The sequence below is a fragment of the Acomys minous genome (assembly GCF_964271855.1).
Source record: "Acomys minous genome assembly, chromosome: 16".
Taxonomy (NCBI): domain Eukaryota; kingdom Metazoa; phylum Chordata; class Mammalia; order Rodentia; family Muridae; genus Acomys; species Acomys minous.
Window position 1 is genome coordinate 24,177,554 of NC_140498.1, and position 24,440 is coordinate 24,201,993.

At 42.8% G+C, this 24,440-nt stretch overlaps 1 protein-coding gene across 1 annotated transcript; it reads right to left on the reverse strand.

Moving 5' to 3' along the window:
* Positions 1 to 20,944: 20,944 nt before the first annotated feature.
* GARIN3 (golgi associated RAB2 interactor family member 3) lies at positions 20,945 to 24,079 on the reverse strand. The gene is made up of 2 exons (XM_084764394.1): positions 23,364 to 24,079; positions 20,945 to 22,196 (listed from the first exon to the last, which is right to left on the reverse strand). Exons 1-2 carry the CDS (start codon positions 23,970 to 23,972, stop codon positions 21,045 to 21,047), a joined length of 1,761 nt encoding a protein of 586 aa, XP_084620520.1. The 5' UTR covers positions 23,973 to 24,079; the 3' UTR covers positions 20,945 to 21,044.
* Between the last annotated feature and the right edge of the window lie 361 nt (positions 24,080 to 24,440).

Genomic DNA, 24,440 nt, shown 5'->3' on the forward strand with positions numbered 1-24,440 from the left:
CCTAGAATACACGAAACTGTGGATTCTATCCCCAGCACTATATAAGGGACAGCCCTGTCATGACAGGAGCTGGTGAAAATATGGGTGCAGGAAACACCTTTATCTCTGGTAAATTAAGAGCTACCCTTTCCAAACTACTAATGTCTTTTAGTTGTAATCTTTGCGTTCCTCCTCCATCTTGGTCCTCTCTGTCCAGTGTTCTTGCTGAAGAAATCCATCCATTTTAACATGCCTGAATGGCATGACACCCACACAGTCTACACCGGAGACTTCCAGTATTATCCCCAACCCTCACTGTACTCCATCTGTCAGCAGTACTTGGCATATTTGGTCATTTGCACTACCCTAGGGCTCAGTTTTATCATATTCACCTATATTAAAGCTTAATTTATAAATAAATACAGGAAACAACTATAACTAACAATATACCACAAATTGTAATAACAATTTGAAAGTGTCATCTCTGTCTAAGTATCATAACACTAACCCACTTAGAGGAAATACCTTCTGACTTCCCGTTGGCATGTGTGGATAACCAGATTGATTCCTCTTGTGCTTTGGGGTCATTATTAAGTAAATAATGATTATTTGAGCACAGACATTTCAATAATGTAACACAAATCTGATAACTTATGTTGTCTACTAAGAGATTACAGGTCAGGTAGGATAAAATAGCATCTATACTCTGGACAAGGGGATAAGTCACACCTTTCATAAGCCAGACTGGACATTCTGTACCATCCTATTCAAATTGTTGAACACTGTAAGATGCAATAACACTTTATTTATGCAATTTTCCACATAGTATCTTTATGTCATATTTGGCCATGAGCAGTTAAAAGCAAAACCTTTGATAAGTGAGGACTACCATATGGTCATCAGTTTCAAATGAAGTGTGAAGTGGTCATAGATCGACCACATCTACGTAGCTATAGCTCCAGTGTGTCTTTACTTTCCTCTCAGTTTTTGCTGCTATAATCACTGGGTTATGAGCATCTCAGCTCACACTTGGTTTTGCACTCATTTTTTTCTCCCTAGGTTAAAATTCTAGATGTGTCCCAAAGTGCAAATGTCTCACAGCTAGTGGCATAATCAAGGTAGAATGCCAGTCTTCTGGTTCTTATTTTGGTGTTCTTTCCAGTAAAATACAAATGAAGAGTGCTTAAGAACTCCATGTCATGATAGGACCTGGTGAAAAGATGGGTGTAATAAACACTTTAAGTTTTATCTATTCCTGACTATATTTGCAAGAACTGAATGGAAATTTTAAGCCTTAAATTTAACAAGGGATACATCTATTCAGTACGTTTTTTTTTTTTGGTGTGTCCATTATGCCAGGCACTGTTTGAGAAGGTTAAAGAAAGGCACATATCCAACCTTCTAATGGAGAGACATAGACAACAGGATGTAAGCAGAAGAGCCTCAAATAGTGATAGGGCTGCGGAGACCCAAGAACGCAGACCAGTGTGATGTGTGGGCTAAGGCCAGCTGCTTTGCAGAAGGTACTTAGGGAAGGGACAGGTGGTGACGTTGGAGGTTACGAACAAAGGAAAGAGGTGAGTGTTGCAGGGGTAGTGGAAAGAGCAGTTGGAACCACACTGAGGTCTCTCTCCACAGCCATCTTGGGTTAAGGAACCTAGTGCACCCTCTACAGCACGCACATCGTGCCTGCTTCCCAAACACAGAAGTAAGGGAAGGTAATGTTAAAGCCTTTGACTAGAAGTTGCTCTGCATCGTCAGCTTGCCCTTGTTGATTGTGTTTTGGCTTTGTCGTCCTGATAGATGAGCAGTGGTTTAATTTGTCCTCATTTGGTGTTAGAAATATTTCCTTTGGCTATTTGCCATATGCTTCTTTTATTCAGTGAACTGTGAGTGCTTCACCCTTTTGAAAAATTGCCTTGTCTTCTCTGTTGAGTTGTGTGAGCACACACACACACACACACACACACACACACACACACACACACCCCTACACTCTGAGTATAATGATTGATGTACTGAATATATGTCTCTTAAATATTTTTTCAGAACTTATGGCTGATCTTTTAACTTTCCTAATAGTATCTTTTAAATGGCAAGAGTATTTAGCTTCAGTGAAATCCTATCAATTCTTATTTTTTAAGATTTACTTATTTTATTATTTATGTGTATGGGTATTTTGCCTACCTGTATGTATGCACACCACATTCATGCCTCATGCCCACGGAGGCCAGAAGAGGGTTTTAGATCACCTGGGACTAGAGATACAGATGGCTGTGAGCCACATGTGGGTGCTGGAAACCAAATCTAGGTCAATGCAAGAGCATGCGCTCGTAACAGCTGAACCAACGCTCCAGCCCTCTCACTTAGTTCTTTCATAGCTCATACCTCGTGTGTCCCATACAAGCATCTTTGCTTAACCACACATTGTAAGGGGTTGTTTTTATGATTTTAAGGTTGATTTTATGATTTACATTGAGGTTTCTAACTCTAGGCACATTTATTTTCATGTATAGTTTAGGTAAGAATCAGGGTTCCAGCCAGGTGTGGTGGTGCACGCCTGTAATCCCAGCACTGAGGGAGACAGAGGCAGGCGATCTCTGTGAGTTCAAGGCCAGCCTAGTCTACAAAGCAAGTTCAGGCCAGCCAAGGTACACAGAGAAATTCTGTCTCAGAAAGCAAAGCAAAGCAAAAGAAAACAAACAAACATTATCTTTGTATATAGAAATCTTATGTCTCGCGCTGGAAAGATGGCTCAGAGGTTAAGAGCACTGACTGCTCTTCCGGAGGTCCTGAGTTCAATTCCCAGCAACCACATGGTGGCTCACAACCATCTATAATGTGATCTGATGCCCCCTTCTAACCTGCAGATGTACACACAGGCAGAGCACTGTATAATAACAAATAAATAAATCTTTTTTTTTAAAAAAAGAAAGAAATCTAATTTTTCTCAGCACCTCACTGATTCTGCTTGTATTGTGGTACAACTGATAGAAAGACATAAATAACAATTTGTGCGTTGTCAGTTACACTGTATTTTCAGACTGTTAATCAGCATCAGTGGAAGAACTGGAAGGTACCAAATGAAAATAGTTGTTGTCAGCCTCTGCTTATTCATATTATGATAATAGAGTATATATAGTAACATAGTGTTCATTTATGTGTGTACATATATATAAACTCTAAAAGGTGCACTTCCATTGAAAATTGTTGCTAATGAATTTTCCCTGAAATCTACAGTGTAGTTTCAATCCATAGTAACTGTTTTTGTTTTTGTTACTGTTGCCTCATTGATGTAAACAAACAGCACTAACCTCAACAACTCAGACCTGCTACAGTTTATTGCTGGGACTGGCTGTTTGCTTTGCTCCTTGCTTTTTCTTACCAGCAGGGGGCAGCAGTAACTAGATAGGCTAAAATCACACTGTGGGGCATGTCTGCTCATTTCCTCCTACACTCTTCCTACTTTCCATCTGTTAGAGACAGCGCTGCCAGGCGTGGTGCTGGTGTGTGCTTGGTGCTGATGTGCTATTTCTCACTTTCTATTGGGGTAACCAGGCTCTCTGGGTCTCTCTACGGTCTACGTAGTAATAAATTCCACTGAATCCCCTCAGACATTCATCGCACAGAGAAGTTACTCTCTGCCTTTTTGGTTCCAAATGCAGAGAAACTGGAAAGTACTAGGCACGCCTTGGTGCCACGCTCATGGCTCCCTGGATTGTCTTCGCATCTCATTCCCTGTTTTTATTAAGTTGTGGCTATGCACCTGTTTTATTTCTACAGCTGTAGACAAGCAGCTGCTGGCCTACCTGGGCATTAGCTCAGACAGTCTCAAACATAGCCACACAACACACACAGCCAGGGTAGAATACTGTTTTGGTGAGAGATGGATTATGGATAAAAGTGAAAGTGAGAAGAAAACACTTCCACGTGTCCTGACTAGCAGGCATGTGCAAAGACAAGCTGCTTTCCATCAGGTGCCATTTTGCCTCAGTTTAAGGGGAGGGAGAATTGTAGCATTGATCACCATGCTTGAGGTTCTCCAACACAACCAAAAAAGGGGCAAGGGACAATAATCAATAATAAAGGCAGATAATATTTTCATTAAAAATTTTTTAAAATTAAATTTAAGACAAAAAAATTATGACTGACTGTTGGGGGATGGTCTGATGTATTTTGATGGGGCACCACTTATTGTTTTTAAAATTACATGTATTATCTATAGGCCCGGCTAGCGATCAATTAAGGCACAGACACTTGTTATATTTTAAAATAGCCTTAGTTAACCTGGGGCAGGGCAGATATCAAGCCTCTAAACTACTGTCCATAGTGGGGCAGGCATGGGATCCCTGCCTCAATCCCATGCCATCTGCTTCTAATAACTTCTATCAAGCCACCTCCCATCCATAATCCCAAATACTTGCTAATGTTCTTCATCTGGACTGGATTCTCCATCCACGCTGCCGGTCATGTGCTTCTCCTCCAGCTAACCCACGCGGCCTTCCTCTCTTCACTTTAGGTCTCTTTCCTTTTTCTGGTGGCAGTTTCTCTTCTTCTCAGAATTCCTCTCTCTCCTAGCCCCACCTATCTCCTTTTTCCTGCCCAGGTGGGATGGCTTTTTATTAAGCAAAAGGTAAGTCACAGAGACACCAAGCAGCAATTAACATCAAAATACATCAGACCATACCCCAACATCTGACAAAACATGATCATTTTAAATAAGGAAGGGTTCCGTATTTAGCTCAATGCCACCACTGAAGGGGACTCTACATAACCCTTCACACTGGAAGGCTGGAGTTATTTTCCAGACGGCGTGGGTGGCAGTGCTCTTGGGCTTTTAGGGTTTCCATACTGCACTGATCTCTAGTGTTCCTTTACCAAGTATTTATTGCTCACCAAGTAAATGGCAGTGCTGTTCTCGGTGCTGCGGATGGAGTGTCCCAGCCACTACAAGCCCAGTGCTACTTCTCCGCAGTTCTTGGGGATCATCACACCCTTTGATCCACTCTGTTTCAGGTCTGCGATGCAACTTCTTCAGAACATGCAATGGCCTGAGGACAAAGACAGATTTTATGATACAGACCCTTACAGTGTGTTTAGTCCGTTCAGACTCCAGCATAAAACATGCTCAGGATTTGGCTTCTGTATCCACTTCCCATAGTATCCTTATTTCCCACCCACCTGTTACCAGTTTGACCTCCGATGTCTATATTAATGTGGATTGAGAAACTTCCCATTCGGTCAGGGTGGAACAAAGTACAGAAAGTCCTGGCCTGACATTCAGGAGACCGGACTTCCGCTAATGTTCGCATCTCCTCTCAGACAAACGAGAGTCAGACAAAGCCAGCCATAAGTCCAGGAAGTGCTGCCCAGGTGTCATCTGGAGCTCAGGGCACTCTCCTTGTGCCTACTTTGAGCACTAGTGGCTTTACTGTCTCTTTAAGATTTCATGATTTTAAAAGTTATCTGATCACCTAAAGTCCTTGAGATCTGATGTCGGTTCATTCTATTAGGACCGCCCGTGTATGTGTTATTAATAGCAGTTATTAATAACTGCAACCTCAGAAACTTCATAGGGCTCTTGAAGAGTCATGTCTAAAGGAGAGAAAACCTTTCCTTCCCAGGAGTCAAGGAAAAGACACTGAAATTCTCTGATCGGTTTTCTATTTGGATTGTATTTAATTTTTCTTCATTCATTCATTTACTTAGTTATTTTCCCAGTGCTGAGGACTGGAGTCAGGGCCTTGCACATAGTAGGTTAACTGTCTATCACCAAGCACATCCCTTACCCTAGACCAGTGGTTCTCAGCCTTCCTGACCTGCATCCCTTTAATACCCTTCTCATGCTGTGGTGACACCAGCCATAAGATTATTTCATTACATTCATAACTGTAATTTTGCTACTGTTATGAATCATAATATAAAATATCTGATATGCAACCCCAAAGGGGTCATGACCCACAAGCTGAGAACCACTGCCCTAGACAGTTTTGTAGAATACTTTTAGGCTCCAGCATAACTGAGTCGAAATGCCTTTCTTCCCAGCACAAACCCACAACCTCCCCAACGTCTAGATCCTACCCCAGATCAGCACAATTGATGTTGGTGAGCCAGATTTGTCATCATCAACACTTAAAGTCCACAGTCCACTTCAGGGCTCACACTTGGTGTTGTGCATTATGTGAGTTCTGACAAATGTTTAATGGCATACACCCACCCTAATACCCAAGAAAATAGTTTCACTGTCCTAAAAATCCCCTGAACTCTGCCAACCCTCCCTCTCCCCCCCCCACAAGTCCCTGGAATCCATTGACCTTTTTACTATATGAATGAATTGTCCTTTCCTAAAATGTCATCTAGTTGGAGTCATATGTTGTATTTTCTCGTAGTTTTCTTCTACTTGATTTAAGATTCTTCCATTTCTTTTTTGTGACTTTATTTCTCCTCCTCCTCCTCCTCCTTCTTTCCTTCTTCTTCTTCTTCTTCTTCTTCTCCTTCTTCTTCTCCTTCTTCTCCTCCTCCTCCTCCTCCTTCTTCTTCTTCTTCTACCATTTTAATAACATTCCACCATGTAGACATGCCTCATTGTCCACTCACCTGTGGAAAAATATCCTAGGTCCTTCCAGGTTTTAGAAATCATGGGTGAAACTTCTGTAAATCTCAGTCTCTAAATTGTGGAGATGGAAGCCTTTATTTTGGTAAATACCAAGGAATGTGGTTGTTGGAGCTTATGGTTTAAGTATTTTTTTTTAGCATTGTTAAAGCAAGCAAACAAACAAAAAACCTGAACTGTCTTCCACAGTAACTGTACAACTTCATCCCCCACAGCAGTGAACAAGAGCTGTGGTATTTGCTGGTAATGGTTTGAATGTTACCACCTCCAGTAGATCCATAGTTGCATCTCCCTATTGTAACTTGGTAATGTCATAGGCTGACCATCTTTCCCGGTGCTTATTTGCCACCTGTGAATCTTTTTTGTTGGAGTATATGGTCAGGTCTTTTGCTCCTTCTTTAGTCAGAACGTTTTTATTTTTTATTGTTTACTTTAACTTCTCAAATTTATTTTATTTATTGATAAATATGTATATATGATGTGTGGGTGGGTGCGTGCTTGACTACCAAGAGCACACATGGAGGTCAGAGGACAACTTTGTGGAGCTGGTTTCCCTCCTTCTATGTTTCTGTGGCCTACAGGGATTGAACTTGGGCCAGCAGACTTGCACAGCAAGCCCGTTTACCTGCTGAGCCATCTCACCCACCCTTACTGTTTGCAGTTAAGAATTCTTTAATATTTGGGGTAATAACCTTTATCAGATACGTCTTTTGCAAATCATTTCTCCCACTCTGTAGCTTATCTTCTCATTTTTCAAGTGTCTTTCAGAAAACAGATGGTTTCTTGTTTTAATCAAGCCTGGCTTGTGTCTTCATGGGTTGTATGTTTGATGATGATATAGATGGTTTCTTGTTGTTTTAATCAAGACTGGCTTGTGTCTTCATGGGTTGTATGTTTGATGGTGATATAGTTTCACATTTTACAGGCAGGTCTGTGGCTCAGGTTTTGTTCATTTTTATGATGAGTTAAGGTCTTTGGATGTCTAGTTGCTTCTATTTACTAATAAGCATGTACTGCCTTGGGAACTGTTTTTTTACTTCTTTACCACAAATCAGTCTCTCTCTGGGCTTTCTCTTCCCTTCCATTGGTTTGTCTACTGTTTCAACAATGATGTGTCACACCCTTAGAATAATTGTGATGAGTCTTAAAGTTTAAGACTAACTAAAACACTGTTAAATGTTTGACTTTATTTCTCCCAGTATTGCAGTGGGTGCTGCGCTCACTCTTTCTCGCCTGTCCTTATAAACATGAGAACCAGTTTGCTGGCATCCGCACAGTAACCCCTAAATAACACAGCTACTAAAATTGGAGGCAGTTGCAGGTGTTTACATGAAGCAAGGCAGTAAGATCCCTCATGTGCCTCGTCCAGTTTATCCTAATGGTACCTCTTGCATTATCGTAGGAGAGCACAATTATTACAGCCATGATACATTACGGCCAAGGTCTCTTCCCATCACCTCTCGTGGTGCCCTTTCACATATCCATTACCCGTAGCTGTCATTCTATATCAGTTTTATTTTGAGAACATTGCATAAATGGAACCAATCAGTAAGTAACCTTTACGGTTAGCGTTCCAAATAGGACAGTTCTCCGGAGAGTCAGGTAGGTTGTTTCATAGATAGCCTAATTTTTTTTTCCTGAGTATTAGTCTATGACATGGTTGTAACAGGCTATTTTAACCACTGAAGGGCATCATTCAGGGCTGTTTTTAATTATGTGGTAAGTTACCATAAACATTTGTGTGAAGATTTTTATATCGAGATGCATCCTTATTTCTCAGGGATAAATACTTAGGGGCAAAATTGCTATATTTGCATGTTTGGTACTTAAGAAACTACTAAATGAGCCAGGTGTCGTGGTGCACACCTGTAATTCCAGCACTCATGGAGGCAGAGGCAGGCAGATCTTTGTGAGTTCAAGGCCAGCCCAGTGTACAAATAAGTCCAGGACAGCCAAGGCTACGTAGAGAAACACTATTTCGAAAAAGCAAAACAAAACAAAACTGTACATACCTGTTTACATGTCCACTATCGACATCTGACAATTGAATGACATTTCTCCTGCTCTGCATCACTCTTTTGTGTTTCCCTTATTTATTTATTATTTTATCTTAACTATTCTTATAGATACATAGAATTATAACATTGTGATTTTAATTAGCACACCTCTAAAGGGTTCTATGGATTTATTTAAGCTTTTTGTTGTTGTTGTTGTTGTTGTTGTTGTTGTTGTTGAAATTTTTTTTTCGTTTTGGTTTTGGTTTTTCAAGACAGGGTTTCTCTGTGTAGCCTTGGCTGTCCTGGACTCACTTTGTAGACCAGGCTGGCCTCCAACTCACAGCGGTCCACCTCTGCTGGGATTAAGGGCATGTGCCACCATGCCCAGCTTTGCCCATTTTTTATTGGATGATTTGTTTACTTTTTAGAAATATTTTATTTTTATTTTTAGTTATGTATAAGGGGATTGTGCACATGAATGCAGTGCCCAAAGAAACCAGAAGAGAGCATCAGGTCCCTTGAAGCTGGAGTTGGTGGTGGTTGTGAGCCCCCTGCCGTGAGTGCTGGGACCCACACTCAGGTCCTCTCTTTGATCAGTATGAGCTCATAAGGGATCAAGCCATCTCTACAACCCCAGATTCTTTTTTTTTTTTTTTTAATGATTTGTTTATTTATTACATATACAGTATCTGCCTGCATGTACACCTACACACCAGAAGGGGGCACCAGATCTCACTATAGATGGTTGTGAGCCACCATGTGGTTGCTGGGAATTGAACTCAGGACCTTTTGAAGAGCAGACAGTGCTCTTAACCTCTGAGCCATCTCTCCAGCCCCAACCCCAGATTCTTTTCTTTATTTTTCTTTTGTTTGTTTGTTTGTTTGAGACAGGGTTTTTCTGTGTAGCCTTCCCTTTCCTGGACTCAATTTATAGACCAGGCTTGTCTCAAACTCACAGCAATCAGCCTACCTCTTCCTCCCAGAGTTCTGGGATTAAGGGTGTGCGCCACAGTGCCCAGCTCCAGATTGTTTCCTTAATGCTGATATTTAACAATTTTAAAATATAAAAACTCGTCCTTTGTGGGCTATCTGGTTTTAAAATATTAAAAGTTTTTGAGTTTTCAACTTGCTTTTATTTATTTAATAGGATCATTCAAAGGACTAGTGTTTTTAAGTTTGAAGAAGTACAAGTGTTCAATTTGGTTTTCTTTGTGGTCTATGTTTTCAACGTCTCCTATGGTTCTTTTATTTAGGTATATTTTGAATAATTCTAGACTCACTTTGAGTGCCTTTTATGAGGTTTGAAGTTAAATCAAAATTTATGTTTCCTTTGTTTGTTTGTTGCTATCTGTACTGTATGTTGAAAGAGTTCTTTCTCCCATTGAATTGCTTTTGTACCTTCATAAGGAGTATGAGAGCCACCTTTCTCATTGTGTTTTCTTCAACACCATGTGCATCCTCCACATAAGCCACATAGTCTTGGTGTCTACCACTGTACAGTGTCTGGAAATTGGGTAGGCTGACTATCCCCACTGCTTAGTTATTTTTAATAGTTATTCTGGGTAACTGTATTTGTGTCTCATAGGCATAAATTTGTACATAATTTTCTCTACAAAATATCTTATTAGGGTTTTAACTGATAGCACATTATGCCTATAAGTCACGTTGGGAGAGACAGAAATACCGAAACTTTGAATTCATGAACTGGATATATCTTTCCATTGACTTAGATTTCTTGATTCTCCCCTCAGTGCTGTGGACAGTTATTTTAGGTTTACACATAAATACTTGTGTTTTGTATTCTGTGAACTTGGTGAACACATTACCAGTTTTTGGAACCTTACTGTAATGCCTCTGGTGTGTTCCTGTGTGGCACTCACACTACTCCACCCAAGGATTTTATGGTACTGCTTAGGGCTCTTCCCACGGCTCCCAGCGCTCTGCTGAGGAAGTGTGATGCGTGCACATTCTTGCTTTGCTTTTGATCTTAGAGAAGCATGGGCCTTCATCACTAAGTGAGGTGTTAGCGCAAGGAACTTTGTGCTGTGTCATATGGATGTTACGTTTCTGTTATATGAGAGGTCATTGTGAACAGGTGTTGAATTTCGTCATTTACTCTTTTTCAATGGTTGATGTGATTATGTGGGGTTTTTCCCCCTGTAGCCTATGTAGTGAATTTTAGCAGTTGATTTAAGATATTTCTAGAATAAAACCCACTTGGCCATAGTATCTAACTATTTTATACATTGTAAAACCTAGCAATCTATGTCCGTATACATGCAGGACATTATTAGTTCACTGTTCTCTCTCCTCCATTATTTCTTTTTTCTTTTTTAAAGCTTTTTTTGGTTTGGTTTGGTTTGGTTTTTTGTTTGTTTGTTTGTTTGTTTTCGAGACAGAGTTTCTCTGTGTAGCCTTGGCTGTCCTGGACTTGCTCTGTAGACCAGGCTGGCCTTGAATGCACAACAATCTGCCTGCCTCAGCCTCCCAAGTGCTGGCATTATAAAGGCATGTGCCACCACTGCCCGGCTTCTCCTCCATTTTTCTTCTCTAAAAAATATTTTACCTTTTTAGATTTTTTAAAAAGAAAATTTATGAGTATGGGTATGTATGCGTACCACATGCGTGCCTGGGACCTGCAAAGGACAGAAGAGGTATCGGATCCCTTGGCTCTGGAATTACGGACAGTTATAAGCTGCCATGTGGATGCTAAAAACTGAACACAGGTCTTCTACAAGAGCAGCAAGTGCTCTTAACCACTGAGCCATCTCTCCAGCTCCTTTTTTACTTTGCTGAGACAGGGTCTCACTGTTTCTCTCTGGCCTTTGACTCAATATCTTGATGCCTCAGCCCCCCAGATGCTGGGGCTACATGTATGCATAACCATACCTAGCCCTTTTTTTCTTAGTCTCTTTTGTTTTGGAATCACAACACTACTAGCTTTGTGTGATAAATGAACAGTATTCTAACTTCTAGAAGGCATTGTGTTAAGTGGATCTTCCTCCACACTCTCCCCTCTGCTCTTTCTTTCTTCTACCTCAGCCTCACCTTCTACCTCAGTGCTTATTTCTTTTAGCTGGCAGTGTTCTCCACTGAAACCATCTTGATTAGGTTTGATTTAGAGGGCGTTAAATTAAAATACAAGTTTAATATCTATTTTGTTTTTTTTTTAATTTTTAATTTTTTGTTTGTTTTTCGAGACAGGGTTCCTCTGTGTAGCCTTGACTGTCCTGGTAGTCCAGGCTGGCCTCGAACTCACAGCGATCCGCCTGCCTCTGCCTCCCAAGTGCTGGGATTAAAGGTGTGCGCCACCACCGCCCAGCTCTTAATACCTATTTTGTGTTTGTATACATGTGAAAGTTTTTGTTGTCTCGTTTTCAATTTTATTGACTTTTTGATTCTGTTATACTATGTCTTCTCTATTGGGGGTTGAGATTATCTTTGGATTTTCTTTTATGGATTCAGTCTTAGGATGAGAACTTAAGTCACTTAACTGAGACTTCTTTCTTCTGCTGTATGTGGATGACATGTACATTGGTCCCCACACTGGTTTGGCTATATTCTGCAAATTCCAATATCATTTTTATTTTCAAGTCTATGTATTTCTTATTTCTGTTTGTGATTTATAAAGACTGAGGACATGGCTCAGTGGTAAAATAAATTCAAGCTCCAGCACTGAAAACAAACACACACAAAAACTGGACCTTAGACTTCCTTTAAGATCATGGATAGTTAGAATTGTGCTGTTGAGATTTTCAATATATGGAATGTTTGGTTCCTGTTACCGCTCTGTTGTTGACCTCCAGCGTGATTTCATTGCAGTCAGATAATATACAGGATAACTTCAACCCTCTTAGTTGAGATTATCTCTAAGGCTTAGGATATGAATGCCTTGATACATGTTTTGTAGCAACCTGAAAGTAATGCATTTCTGCCAATGATGAGTAGAGTGTTCAGTAAACACTACCTGGATCCTTGGGGTAGATCGTATCATTGATGTATTCTGCATACGTGCCAGTCTTTGCCTAAGTTGTTCATTATATTGTTGAGAGAAGAATGTGGAACTACAAATCTAAATCCAACTACAGCTATAAATTTGTTTCTTTCAGTTCAATTAATTTTTCCTTCCCATATTTTATAGCTCTTCTCTTTGAGGAATACAATTGTAAGATTGTTGTTTTCTTGGTCCCTATGTTTGTTTGGTTTTTTTTTTTTTCTTCCTTCATGTGTCACTACATAGCCCAATTTATAATGGGTTAGTGACTTCCCTTGCATAGATCTCAAAGTTTTACATTTCCTGTCACCTGCTTCTTTCTTTCCCCTCCCCCAGCATCTCTCTCACCATTCTCACCCTGATAGACATGATGGCTCACTTCCGTATCTTGCCTGTGTTGTGTTTTCAGCAGATGTCTCTTCTGCTTTACACATTCCCTTCCATGGCTGGATATAGCAATAAATGCTTAAAATGTCAGCATTTAAGACACCGAGATGGGAGGCGCATGACTTCCCAACTCCCTGAACTATGCAACAAGTTCCTGACCAGCTTAGTCAACACAGTGAGAACTGTACAAAGAAACCACACAACAAAAGTAACTAAATGTAAAGACACCACTCCAACATTATAGCGTGTGAGTGAACTTACTGCCCTTGGGAAAGAATCCTTTGTTATCTTTGCACTTCTGTGTGTAAGCTTGGAACATTGGTTGGTAATGAGCTGCCTGTTGTTTCATTGCACTTGCAGCAGAATTGCTGTCGTGGTGATAAATATTGCTGCTAAGAACATCAGCCTTTATCTGATGGGGATTTAACCTGATGGCCCAATTGATAGCTCTCTCCAGAGGAAGAGACCTGTACCTTTGAAATACATAGACGTTTGCTCACATTTCCTTTGATGGTATCTCAAGATAGAAGAGGAGATGCAGAGAGGATGCCTGGCAGAGCATGCTGTGGTGCGCCAGTCCCTGCCTCCATTTCATGTTAGTGACATGTGTGTCATCTGTGGGTTTGCTTAGCATCCCTGCATACTGGATAAAGTATAATCATGTTAAAGAAGACCCACAAAAGACAAGAGAGACAAAACCGGATGAGGAGAAGGAGAAAGGGTGAAGCTAAGACAGTTTAGCCTCTGCAGATCTGGGCTACAGAGTGAAGACTTGGTAAAGCTCCCACCTTATCTTCTTCTTTTGCCTGTATGCCAGCATTCCCCAAAGGCTCCTCCAAAGCCCTGCTCAGACCTTTATGGCCTCTCTCTTTCCATCTGTACTCATTGCTTAAGGATCAACTCCAAGGCCATGTAGGTTTCCAGTATTTGTTGGCTTTTGAATGTTGAAAATCACAAGGTTAGATTTTTGCAAGTCCTCCCCCCCCTTCCCCGCCCCCCCCCCCCAGTGCAGGGTTCCTTGTATTCTACAAGACCACCACTCCCCTTAGAATACCTTATTTCTCTCTCTCCACTTCTATAAACACCTTTGTTTTTTTAATTTAGACTTATTTTATTGTATGTGTATGGATCAGTGGCTCTCAACTTTCCTAATGCTTCAGCTCTTTAATACAGTTCCTGATGTTGTCATGACCCCAAGTATAATATCATTTTTGTTGTTACTTCATAATTTTGCTAGTTATGAATCATAATGTAAATATCTGTCTTTTATGATGGCCTTAGGCAGCCCCTGTGAAAGGGTCGTTAATCCCCCACCCCCAATGGGGTCACGACCCACAAGTTGAGAACTACTGCCTTTGTACAGATTATATGTTTGTACCACGTTGTACCCTCAGAGGTCAGAAGAGAGTTTTGGGTCTGCTGGACCTTGAGTTACAGATGGTTGGGAGCTGCTATGTGGGTACTGGGAATCAAACCCAGGTCCTGTTCAAGGACAAGTGTTCTGAAAGCCTTCACTCCTGCCTTGACGCATTTACTCTTCCCTGGAAACCCAGCTTCCCCATGCAAACAATAGGAGCACACATGGGTACCACAGTTTTTCTCAAGTTCACCTTTTATCATTTTTTTAAAAATATCTGATTCCATATAGGATTGTGAGTTCATCATTTGTTTATAAGGAAATTTGTACTACAGATGCTTAAATTTTATAATTTCATATATATAATATAGAGTACCTTAAACTTTTAGAATGTATACATAATTCATACCCTTAATTAGTATACGTTATTGTGGAGTATTCTGTTTCCTTGTGGGGGGAGTGCTGTGAATGAAATTATTTTTGTTTATATTTACGAAAGACATTTCAAAATAATGTGTTTTGTCATAAAAGGATAAACTTTTGTCCATCTAGAAGAGAGCTTTATGATACCCTATTGCTTAAGCAATAGGACATTTGCCACTGCTGAAATACTTTTGCATTTGCCTTTCACATCACACATTCTCCTTTTCACTCTGCAAATCATTTCTATCCAGAATTTTGTGTTTATCATTTCTTTGTTTTTCTGTATGCTTTCAACAAATATGGTCTTCAAGTCATTGTTTGCTTTTGTTTCTTTTTTCTATTTTAAATTTTATTTTATGTGTATGTGTATTTTGCCTACATGTATGCCTATGTATCACACACATGCGTTGGTGCCTGCAAAGGCCAGAAGAGGCCATCAGATGACAGGGATCTGGAGTTACAGATGATTGTGAGGTGGCATGTGGGTGCTTGGAATTGAACCCCAGTCTTCTGAAAGAGCAGTCAAGTTTTCTGAACAGCTGGGCCCATCTCCCCAACCTCTGCTCCTGCTTATAACTGCTCTACAAGAGGAATGCCATGTAATCATTCTGTCTGAATTTTATTAGTCCATGTTATATAAAATTCATTCATGCTAGCGTGCGTAGCTGCTGTTTGTTTTCACTGTCAAATAATAGGGCCCTGAAGCCATGTATCACAGTTTATGAATTTTCCTGTTTGATGAATATTTGGCCTGTGTCCAGGCTCTTGTTATTACAGACCGTTTTTCTACAGACATTTTTCTGGCTGGCTCCTGATAAGTGTTCTCAGGGTCTTCCCAGGGTATGTATACATCAGAGAGAGGGGAATTGTTAACAGTTCCCAGACCAGAAGACAACAAACCTTCTTCTCTAAAGGGCAAGATGGTAAATATTTAACTCTGTGGGCTGTATAATCTCTATGCGACAACTCAGACCTCCCATTTTAACATGAAAACAGCCATAGACAGCACTGGCTATAGCTGAGTTCCAGCCAAACACTACTCAGGGCCAGGGAGATGACGCAGGCAGTAAAGTGCTTCACTAGCACGAGGACCTGAGTTAGGATCCTCAGCAAAGACAGTAAAAGCCAGGTGCTGAGACAGGAAATCCCTGCAGTTCACTGGCCAGCTAATCTAGCTAAACAGACGTGCATCGTTTTCCGTGAGACACATGCCTCAGAAAATAAGGTGGAGGAAGATTGAGGAAGATACTTGACCTCAAGTTTTGGCCTATACAAACATGCACATTTATACATATACACAAACACATGCACACATAAACTTGGTTCACTTTAACCAAAAACCCAGGTGATCTCTGTTAGGTCTCAAACTCAGGGCAAATGGCTGAGATGCCTATTTAACATGTCAAAGTGGAGCTGGCTGCCAGGTTCTCCCATCATCCCTTAGTCTCTTCCTGTTACAGGGTGTGGCTAGCAAACCATCCCCTACCCTAAACTTGTGCATCCCAGGGCCTGGGCTGCACTTCTCTCAGCTGCCCTTGCCTCTATAACCCAGCCATTTTGTTACCTGGTTCTTTTTTCTACCCTTTACCCTCCAGGCCTCATGGTCTTCTGGTCTCCTGGCTCTCCCCTTTCCAACACCCCTTCATGTGGCCTGGCTCAGGGTCATGTTCACTCCGGACTCTCCCAGATCTCTGCCTCTGGCTATGCACTCCCTCAAAGCTACAGTAGAGCTCCTCCAACACAACGAGGAGCAGTCATGTCCTTCCTTCCTTCCTTCCTTTCTTTCTTTCTTTCTTTCTTTATTTATTTTTTCCAGTCAGTCTGCAAGAGTTGGTCATCTGAACGTGGCCTACCAATTCGAATCTAGATGAAACCTTCTTAACTTTTTCTGCTCTTTGGCCAAGAAATTCTATGAGACTCCCAAGTGTATATTTAAATATTTAAAATAGACATGCACATAAAATTTTTGCTAAAAATACTTTATAAATAAATTTATTTTACTTGTGGGTAGGTACGTGCATTGACAGAGACATTTCTCTCACAGGCTCGTGCATTTGAACACGTGGTCTCCTGGTGGTGGGATTGCTTGGGAAGGGCATGGAACCTTTCAGAGGCGGAGCCTTGCTAGAGAAAGAATGTCACTGGAGGGGGCTTTTGAGACTTTAGAGCCTTGCCTCCCTTTCTGCTCTCCCTCTCTTTGCTTCCTGTGTGTGGATGAAAGACATGGTCATCCCACTTCCTGTTCCTGCTTCTGCTCACACCACCTGCTTCTATGCCTTCCCTGCTTTTGCGGACTCTCCCTGTGCAAAGGTACAGCAAAATAAACTCTTCTATAAGTCAACTGTAGTCATGGCATTTCATCACAGCAACAGAAAAGAACTAAAACCGCGTGCTAACCAAAACTAAGGATGTATGAAAAGGTCTTATGGAAACCTATGCGTTAGTAAACTAATTCAAAGCATGACTTTAAAAGGTATTAATGTAATGGCCCTGCATTGGTGGACAACTTGCTACTAGGAGACAAAGGGTTTTAAGTGTAAATCACACAAGGCACATGGACATCTGCCTTCAGGTCAGGGAAGTCTCAGAGGTTCGGGTCAAGGATGTCTCAGAGGTCTCCTAAGGACCAGGAACTCTTGCCATTGCCCTTGTCTGTGTTTCATGACTGTATAGTAAGAACCTATCGCTCAAGACTCTATACTTTGGCTACAAGACATAGAGAAACCATTCTCAAACTAACTGAGAAACTTCCTGTGTCCTGCCTAGCTGGCTGGCTTCTCTAGCCCCAGACGGTGCTCTACAGGCTGCTGGGAGACAAAAGACATCAGTGGTCTCATCACTCAGCACTAGACCCTGCATCCCAGGCAAGGTGTGCCCACTGCTGCAATAGTTACACGCTTATTACAGAGTGACTGATTGCTCTTTGATTGGATTTGAGGCCTGCTCCACAGCAGAGATAAAACAAGGAAATTTTCATGTCCGGTACCGGAATCTTGGTCAAATCTGGTGAGGTTATAGGCCCTAGGGTAGAACCATGGCTAAATAGTCATGCTGCAGAAGCCTTCTACATATTCATATCCACACCCACTGACCTGGGCTGCTATTAACTTTGGTCAGAGAAGCCTCTTTATGCCATGGACAGTAGTCAATAGAGAGATGCCCTCCTAGTTAAAGTGCCATGAATAAGAGACTGAGTGCTCAGCCCTATGTGGGGCATATATACCACAGACCCCACCTCTAATGCTTAGGGAAAAGTGTGTATGAAGAAGAGGAAGGTGTATAAGAGCCGGAGGATGGGTAGCGTGCTGTCAAAACCATTCCAGGCATGGCCTGGTGTCACAGCTGTAAACTCACAGCAGCTGTGGTTACCTGCACATGGTCAAGCCACACAATCTTAAGGTGAAGGAGGCATAGACACTCTCTGGGCCTGACTCCTTGTTGAAGAGCCATTGGCAGCTGATGGCTGCTTGGAGGGGGGAATCATTGCTTTTGGAGAATGTGCCCACTGGTAGGTTTTTCTATGCTCCAATGCATTGCTCCACACCCATGCAGATGTGGACATCACTAACTAAACTTACTAGATTATTAAAAAAAAAAAGATGAAGTTGAGAGGGTGACCTGTTGGGGACAATATGGCTGGAGTTGGAGGAGAAAATAGGATAGTACAGATAGGAAATCTCATGAGAAAAGAAAAATTAAAACATTAATTTGGAGCCTCCACTCAGTGCCACACAGCGGGGTGAGCAAAGCAAGCCTGAGATGACCCCAGGCTGGCAGAGATGAGGCCCAGGCTGGCAGAGCATGACCGAGACAACCCTCAACCAGGGCCATATAGCACAGGCAGGCCATAGCACTCCTGAGATGACCCCAGAAACCAAAGGACAGAGGCACTACTAAAATGAGCACGTGAGGGAGGCATGGAAGAGAAAGGAAAGCAGAACATGTGTGTAGCCCTGCAGCAGCAGGGTCTGTTATCACCAAAGGCCAAATGGACATCCCTGGACTGGGGCTGTGTTGATGTCTGAGGGCTATGCAGAGCTGGCCGTACCCATCACTGGTCATGCAGTGGCATGGGGTCCCCAGAGAGATGCCACCCTCACCCCCATCCCTTGCCACAGGGTAGAGAGGCAGGCTGGAGAGCTGGCCCTGCCCCTTGCTTGCTGCAGTACTTGGGAGAGCAGTTCCTTCACCTTTCCTGGGAAACATAGTAAAGCTGGCGCTGGTGGCAAAGGTATGGTTGATATGGCCCCAAGGGTATGAAAGCAAGAGAGTTGGCCCTTCCCCCTTGCTGGCTTCAGTTTTTGGTGAGCTAGCTGCGGCAGTGCCAGAGAACTCACCCTGGTGGTGTGGGTGAGGGAGAGCTGGTGGACTGACCAGCCTAGCTACTACCCAGGCCCAGATCCAGGACTCTGTATTGGCCCACCCCAACATCTCCCCCATCTAGGAACTGGTGGAGTATGCGAAGGGGCAGGTCCTGCAGATCCAAAGCTGTAGGATCTCCACGACACAGGGCAACAACACGATAGCTGAGAGGAATCCCAGTGAGGATCCAGGATTGATAGTGTAGCAGAAGTCAGAGGCCTCAAACCAGACCAGTGACTTGTTGCAGTGAACATTTGCAAGTAAGGATGCCTGGACAAAAGGGTGGACTTTTGAGACGCTGCTGCTTCCACAATGAAATGTATTTTGTTTGTTTGGGGGTTTTTTTTGTTTTGTTTTTATTTCTTATTTTCTTTTGAGAGGGAGGTTGGAGGTTGCAAGGGTAGGAGGTGGCTATTAAGGAATGAAGAGATGAGTGGGATTGCGGAGCATGATGTGAAATTCACAAAGAATACATTTTTTAAGTAATATATTTAATTGTATTGCTTATCAGAGAGCAAAGCAAATTTGCGTATCAATGAGATGCATGCGTTATTTATTTTTACGTACAAATTAAATATTGGGCCTGGAAAGATGGCACCATAGTTAAATGTGTCCTGCATTTGCATTGGGCTTATGTTTAGACCCCAGCACTCATGTTGGGTAACTCCCAACTGCTTGAAATTCCAGCTCTGTAAGGATATAGGCTCCAGCCTCCAAGTACACCTGCACACACATCCACAAACTCACACATAGACACACATGATTTAAAAATAACGAAAACAAACCTCTAAAAAGTCAAATCTTGACTGAATATTTGATAGTGCAAAATGGAACACCTTCAACATTTTTTCAGACTCAACCTGTCTATGATTTTGTAATCATTGCTCAGGTCACTTCACATAAAGATATACTACACAGACACTTCACCTAAATACTTACTACAAAATGACAGGAATAAGTTCAGGGCTATTTCAGAAATTGAGGGGAATTTGTCATGCTCTCAAGCCTAAATGCATTTATCAATGTTTTTATAAAACCCATATCAGCAAAATCAAGGGCATTCACACAATACAGTCCAGTGATATTTATATTCTGAAGAAAATGATTAAACATTTGTTTTCTGTAATTAAATCCCTGTTTTTATGAAAGCAGAAAATGATGTTGTAAAAACACTGCAGTTCCTAACTTATAGTGGCCTTCAATCTAAGTGGTGTTTCAGATACCTTTCACTGGTGTTGCATGCTGTGATAGCGGGTACACTGAGGCGTGCGTGTGTGTGTGTGTGTGTGTGTGTGTGTGTGTGTGTGTGTGTGTGTGTATGTGTGTGTTGTATATTCAGAGCCTAAGCTGCTTTGCCAAGGTTATCTCAGGTTTATTAATTTTTATTTTAAATCTTTTGGTTATTATAAATTCTGAAAACTAACTGTTGCTAATTTGGGGGTTTTGTTTGTTTCTTTGTTTGTTTGTTTTTTGCCACCCTATGTTCAGGATTTGCGCCTACAGTTTATTGATCTAGATCATAGATTTCCCTGTGCCAATTGCATGGTAAGTCCACTGCATCATCTTGCCCTGTCTTCCCTCAAATATGGACTAGACTGGAGGTTCTCATTCATGAATGACCACTTGGGAAGGAGGGGAGAACGGGGACACAGTTTCTCCAGGGTCCCAGGACCTCCACTTGGGGAACCAAAGACAGAAAGGGCCTTAACACTCTTGCTTCAGCACTGGCTTCCCTGGGCCTGTGGTGGGAGGGGTCACTTCACTGAAGCAGTTGATGTCACAGGAGCCACTGTGAAGTCATTGCCAGGGTGTGCAACACAGAACGCAAACAGAAGACAAAATTCCTTTGGGGTTTTGTGACTTTCTGTTATTGAAACTGCCATTACAGAAGCTAGAATTAGCCACTGTTGCTGCTTCCTGCTCTGGTCTTATCTAGATGGATTTGGCTTCGAAGACGATCTTCTCCATTGTCTCGGAGGTCACAGTGCCAGTGAACCCTAAGTCCTCGACTTTCTCCATCTTCGTCTCTATGTTGTGTTTCTCCACCGTCTTCGTCACAATGTCTACCCCTCCTCTCTCACTTGAGGCAGCTACTGGTTTTGAAGTAGGCCTTATGATGAAGCTCCTTATAAAAGAGCTAATCTTACTGGATTTCTTAACCACAGACCCCGAGTTAGCTGCAGATCGGCTCTTCCTGGGCTTGCGAACAATCCGGGACTCACTTTTGTAAGAGGAGCTGTGTCTTTTACCCCTTAAGCTGCCCCGCCCTTTCCCTTTCTTGTCCTCTCTGGTTTTCCCATGGCTGGATACAGACCGGTGGGAAGATGATTTCCGGGTCTTCTCCTTGCTTGAACTGTGGTGACCTGCCCCTGTCCTGCGGTAATGGGAACTTTTCTTACTTGCCTTTCTGTCCTTCTTTTCTCGTCTCTCTCTTTTCTCCTTCCGTATTTCAGAGCTAGTATGGGAAACCTTTTGGCTCCCATCCCTTTCACACATGTAGCCTTCACTCTGCAAGGTTGACACGAGGGGAGCTTCAGGTTTATCTGCAGCAGGCCCCTTGGTAGTCATGGTGCCTGTAAACACCATACTCAGGCTGCTTGCTGGGGAGCTACTGCCAGCACCGTCTGCAGAAGTCGACTCCGAGGAAGAGCTGGCAGCCCCTGACAACACCACTTCTATACCTTCTGAGGATATGTTACCAACAGCTGCCAGGGCCTTGCTGGACCCACTTCCTCCCTCATCTGTGCTGGCTGTTCCTGCCAGGGCTGTGGCTACCCGGCTTGAACCTGGAGACTTGGTTGTTGCCACACTTATGGTATCTGAGGTCGAGCTTGTAGCTGTCCCCACTTTCGCCACACCCACTGAGGAGCCTGTTGTTACTCTTGCAGCCACAGTGCCACCTGCTGCCCCTGCTGCCCCTGCTGCCCCTGCTTTGGCAGATCCCTGGGTACCAAGGGCTGCAAAAGCTATAGTAGCCGGTTGTGTTCCCTCTCCTCCTGCAAATGCAGCAGAAGTGGCTCCTGACACTTCTTGGAGCTTTTGATGCCTAGAATCCTGATCTCCTTCTCCATGGATCTCTGAGCCCTGTGCCAAGGGGAGGAGAAACGGTGAGATTGAGTTGACAGAGAAGCCAGAATGCTCATTTCCTCCCTCATTCTGGAGCCCAGAAACCCAGGGACTCCTTATTAAAGTCATGTCTGAATTCCCGTTACAAGATCCCTGTCATTGAACTTCAGTCAATGGCCATTTAGTTGCACCTGAGCAGTTCTAGGGCAAAAGGAAGCACCATTGTACAGTGTATTTTCCATGTTTGTGTTTGATGGCCTTGAAACATGGGGATTGTGCTTATTAAACACACATGCGTGTGTACACACACACACACACACACACACACACACACACACACGGTGCAGGGTGACAGATCCTGGCTCAAGGGAAGGAAGCTAAAGTGTTCTACAGTAAAGAACTGATCTCATAAATAGATTAGTAACTATGAGGACCTGGGCAGGCTACTGGGGGGCAGGAATGGAGAGAATATGGCTAATAGATGCAGTTAGATAAGAGGAACAACTTCCTATGTCCTATATTCCGGAAGAGTTTCAATAACTGACAAGCATTAATCCTATTTGTCTAAATAACAAGTAAAGAGGATTTTTGCACATCCCCAGCACAAGGAAATATCATGGGTGATAGATATAACCAATCCCCCAAGTTTAATCACTGCATATTAGATACCAGTATCAATATGTCACACTGTACCATGTTAACATGTATATTAATATATCAATCAAAATTAAAAATGTATTTTAGTCAGGTGTGGTGATACCTGCCCCCAATCTCAGCACTTGAGAGGCTGAGGCAGGAGGATGGCCAATTCAAGGCCAGGCTGGGCTACATCTTGAGATCTTGCATCCAAAAGAAGGAAATATATATGTAACATTTCCTTTGTCATACATACTATGTAATATTCCATAACAAATGAGGCTGAGTTGGTGTGTAAGGAGTTTAAGACGGAAACATCAGGCAGACGTAAAATTGAATACAGTCTTGGAGGTGAGGCAGGACTTATAAGACATTTTGGGGGTAGTTCAGCCTCCCAGAGTGATAGCCAAGTCCCCAGTGGTAACAGAGGACCCACTGAAATTTAGCACCTTTCCCAGGTGGGCCTAAGAAAGCACCTACATCTCTGTGGGTCCTGCTTTGAGATGCTCCCTATAGCTCCCCACCCTGTTCAAGTCTTTAGAAACTTACAAGTAGGCTTTTGGAGTCCCCCTGGATAGAGGTGTCAGCAGTGTGAAGTGCTGGGCTACTGCCGCAAATGTCTACCGGTGGCCTCAGGAGATAGATAAGCTTTTCCCAGTAGCAAAAGAGGTCTTCACGTGCGTCAGAAGAGGGACACAGCTGCAGATAAAAAGTTCGGCCTGTGGCAAGCTTCAGGCGCAGCTGCTGTTTTTCACGATCATGAACGGAGATCTTGACAAACTTCAAAGGAAGCAACCGGGTGAGCTCCAACATCTTGGAAGGCTTTCGACCTCTCCCCTTGACGAACCGGGCCCGTCTGGCATGTTCTTCACAGACTTTAGCTGGTCGGGCCAGGAGCATGACGTCAGGCAGTGGCAGAACCGGGCTGGTGGATGCAATGCACACAGTCACCATTCGGACGCGGTTGTGAACGTCAATCACCTCTCCTTTTTTGCTAATCTGGATAAAGTCACTCTCAAACATTGGTGCATACTTGAAAATATCATACTCTCCTCCCTTGTACAGCTGTCGTTGTAGGTTTCCCATGGAGGTGTTGAACACGCCCATGGATCGGTAGCTGTGGGCAGTGTAATAAGGTAACAAACACTCACTGTTCATGGTTCTGTTAATTCCAGGCACCCCTGCCAGCCACAAATCGTGTTCCCCAAGAGAGGGAAGGAGTGAAGGCAACTGCCCATCTCCCAGCAAGGTTTCTGCCCACGACTCCTCACACCTCCACAGTTATCCTCTGCTGTCCTTTGTGACCTGTCGCCTGCACACAGCCCTTTGTCCCCGGCCTCCAAGCAGGCATCCCCTCAGCAGCCTGCTCCTACCCTAGCCACACCGCTCCCTTCACACAGAACAGGCTGAACCCTTCTGGAGTGTAGGTGTGGGTGTGCTGGGCATTTTAAAATCAGACTGTTGGAATGCTTACGTTATAAGCCATTCTGCTTCTGTCAGCCTCTATGTCCATTTCTGCTGTTAGTCTGTTACAGATACTCTTCAAAGGACTGTCTTCCTGCAAAGACATTTTTGCTTCACCTGAATGACCTCATAGGGATACAATCCTAGCGGAGGACTGTGTTT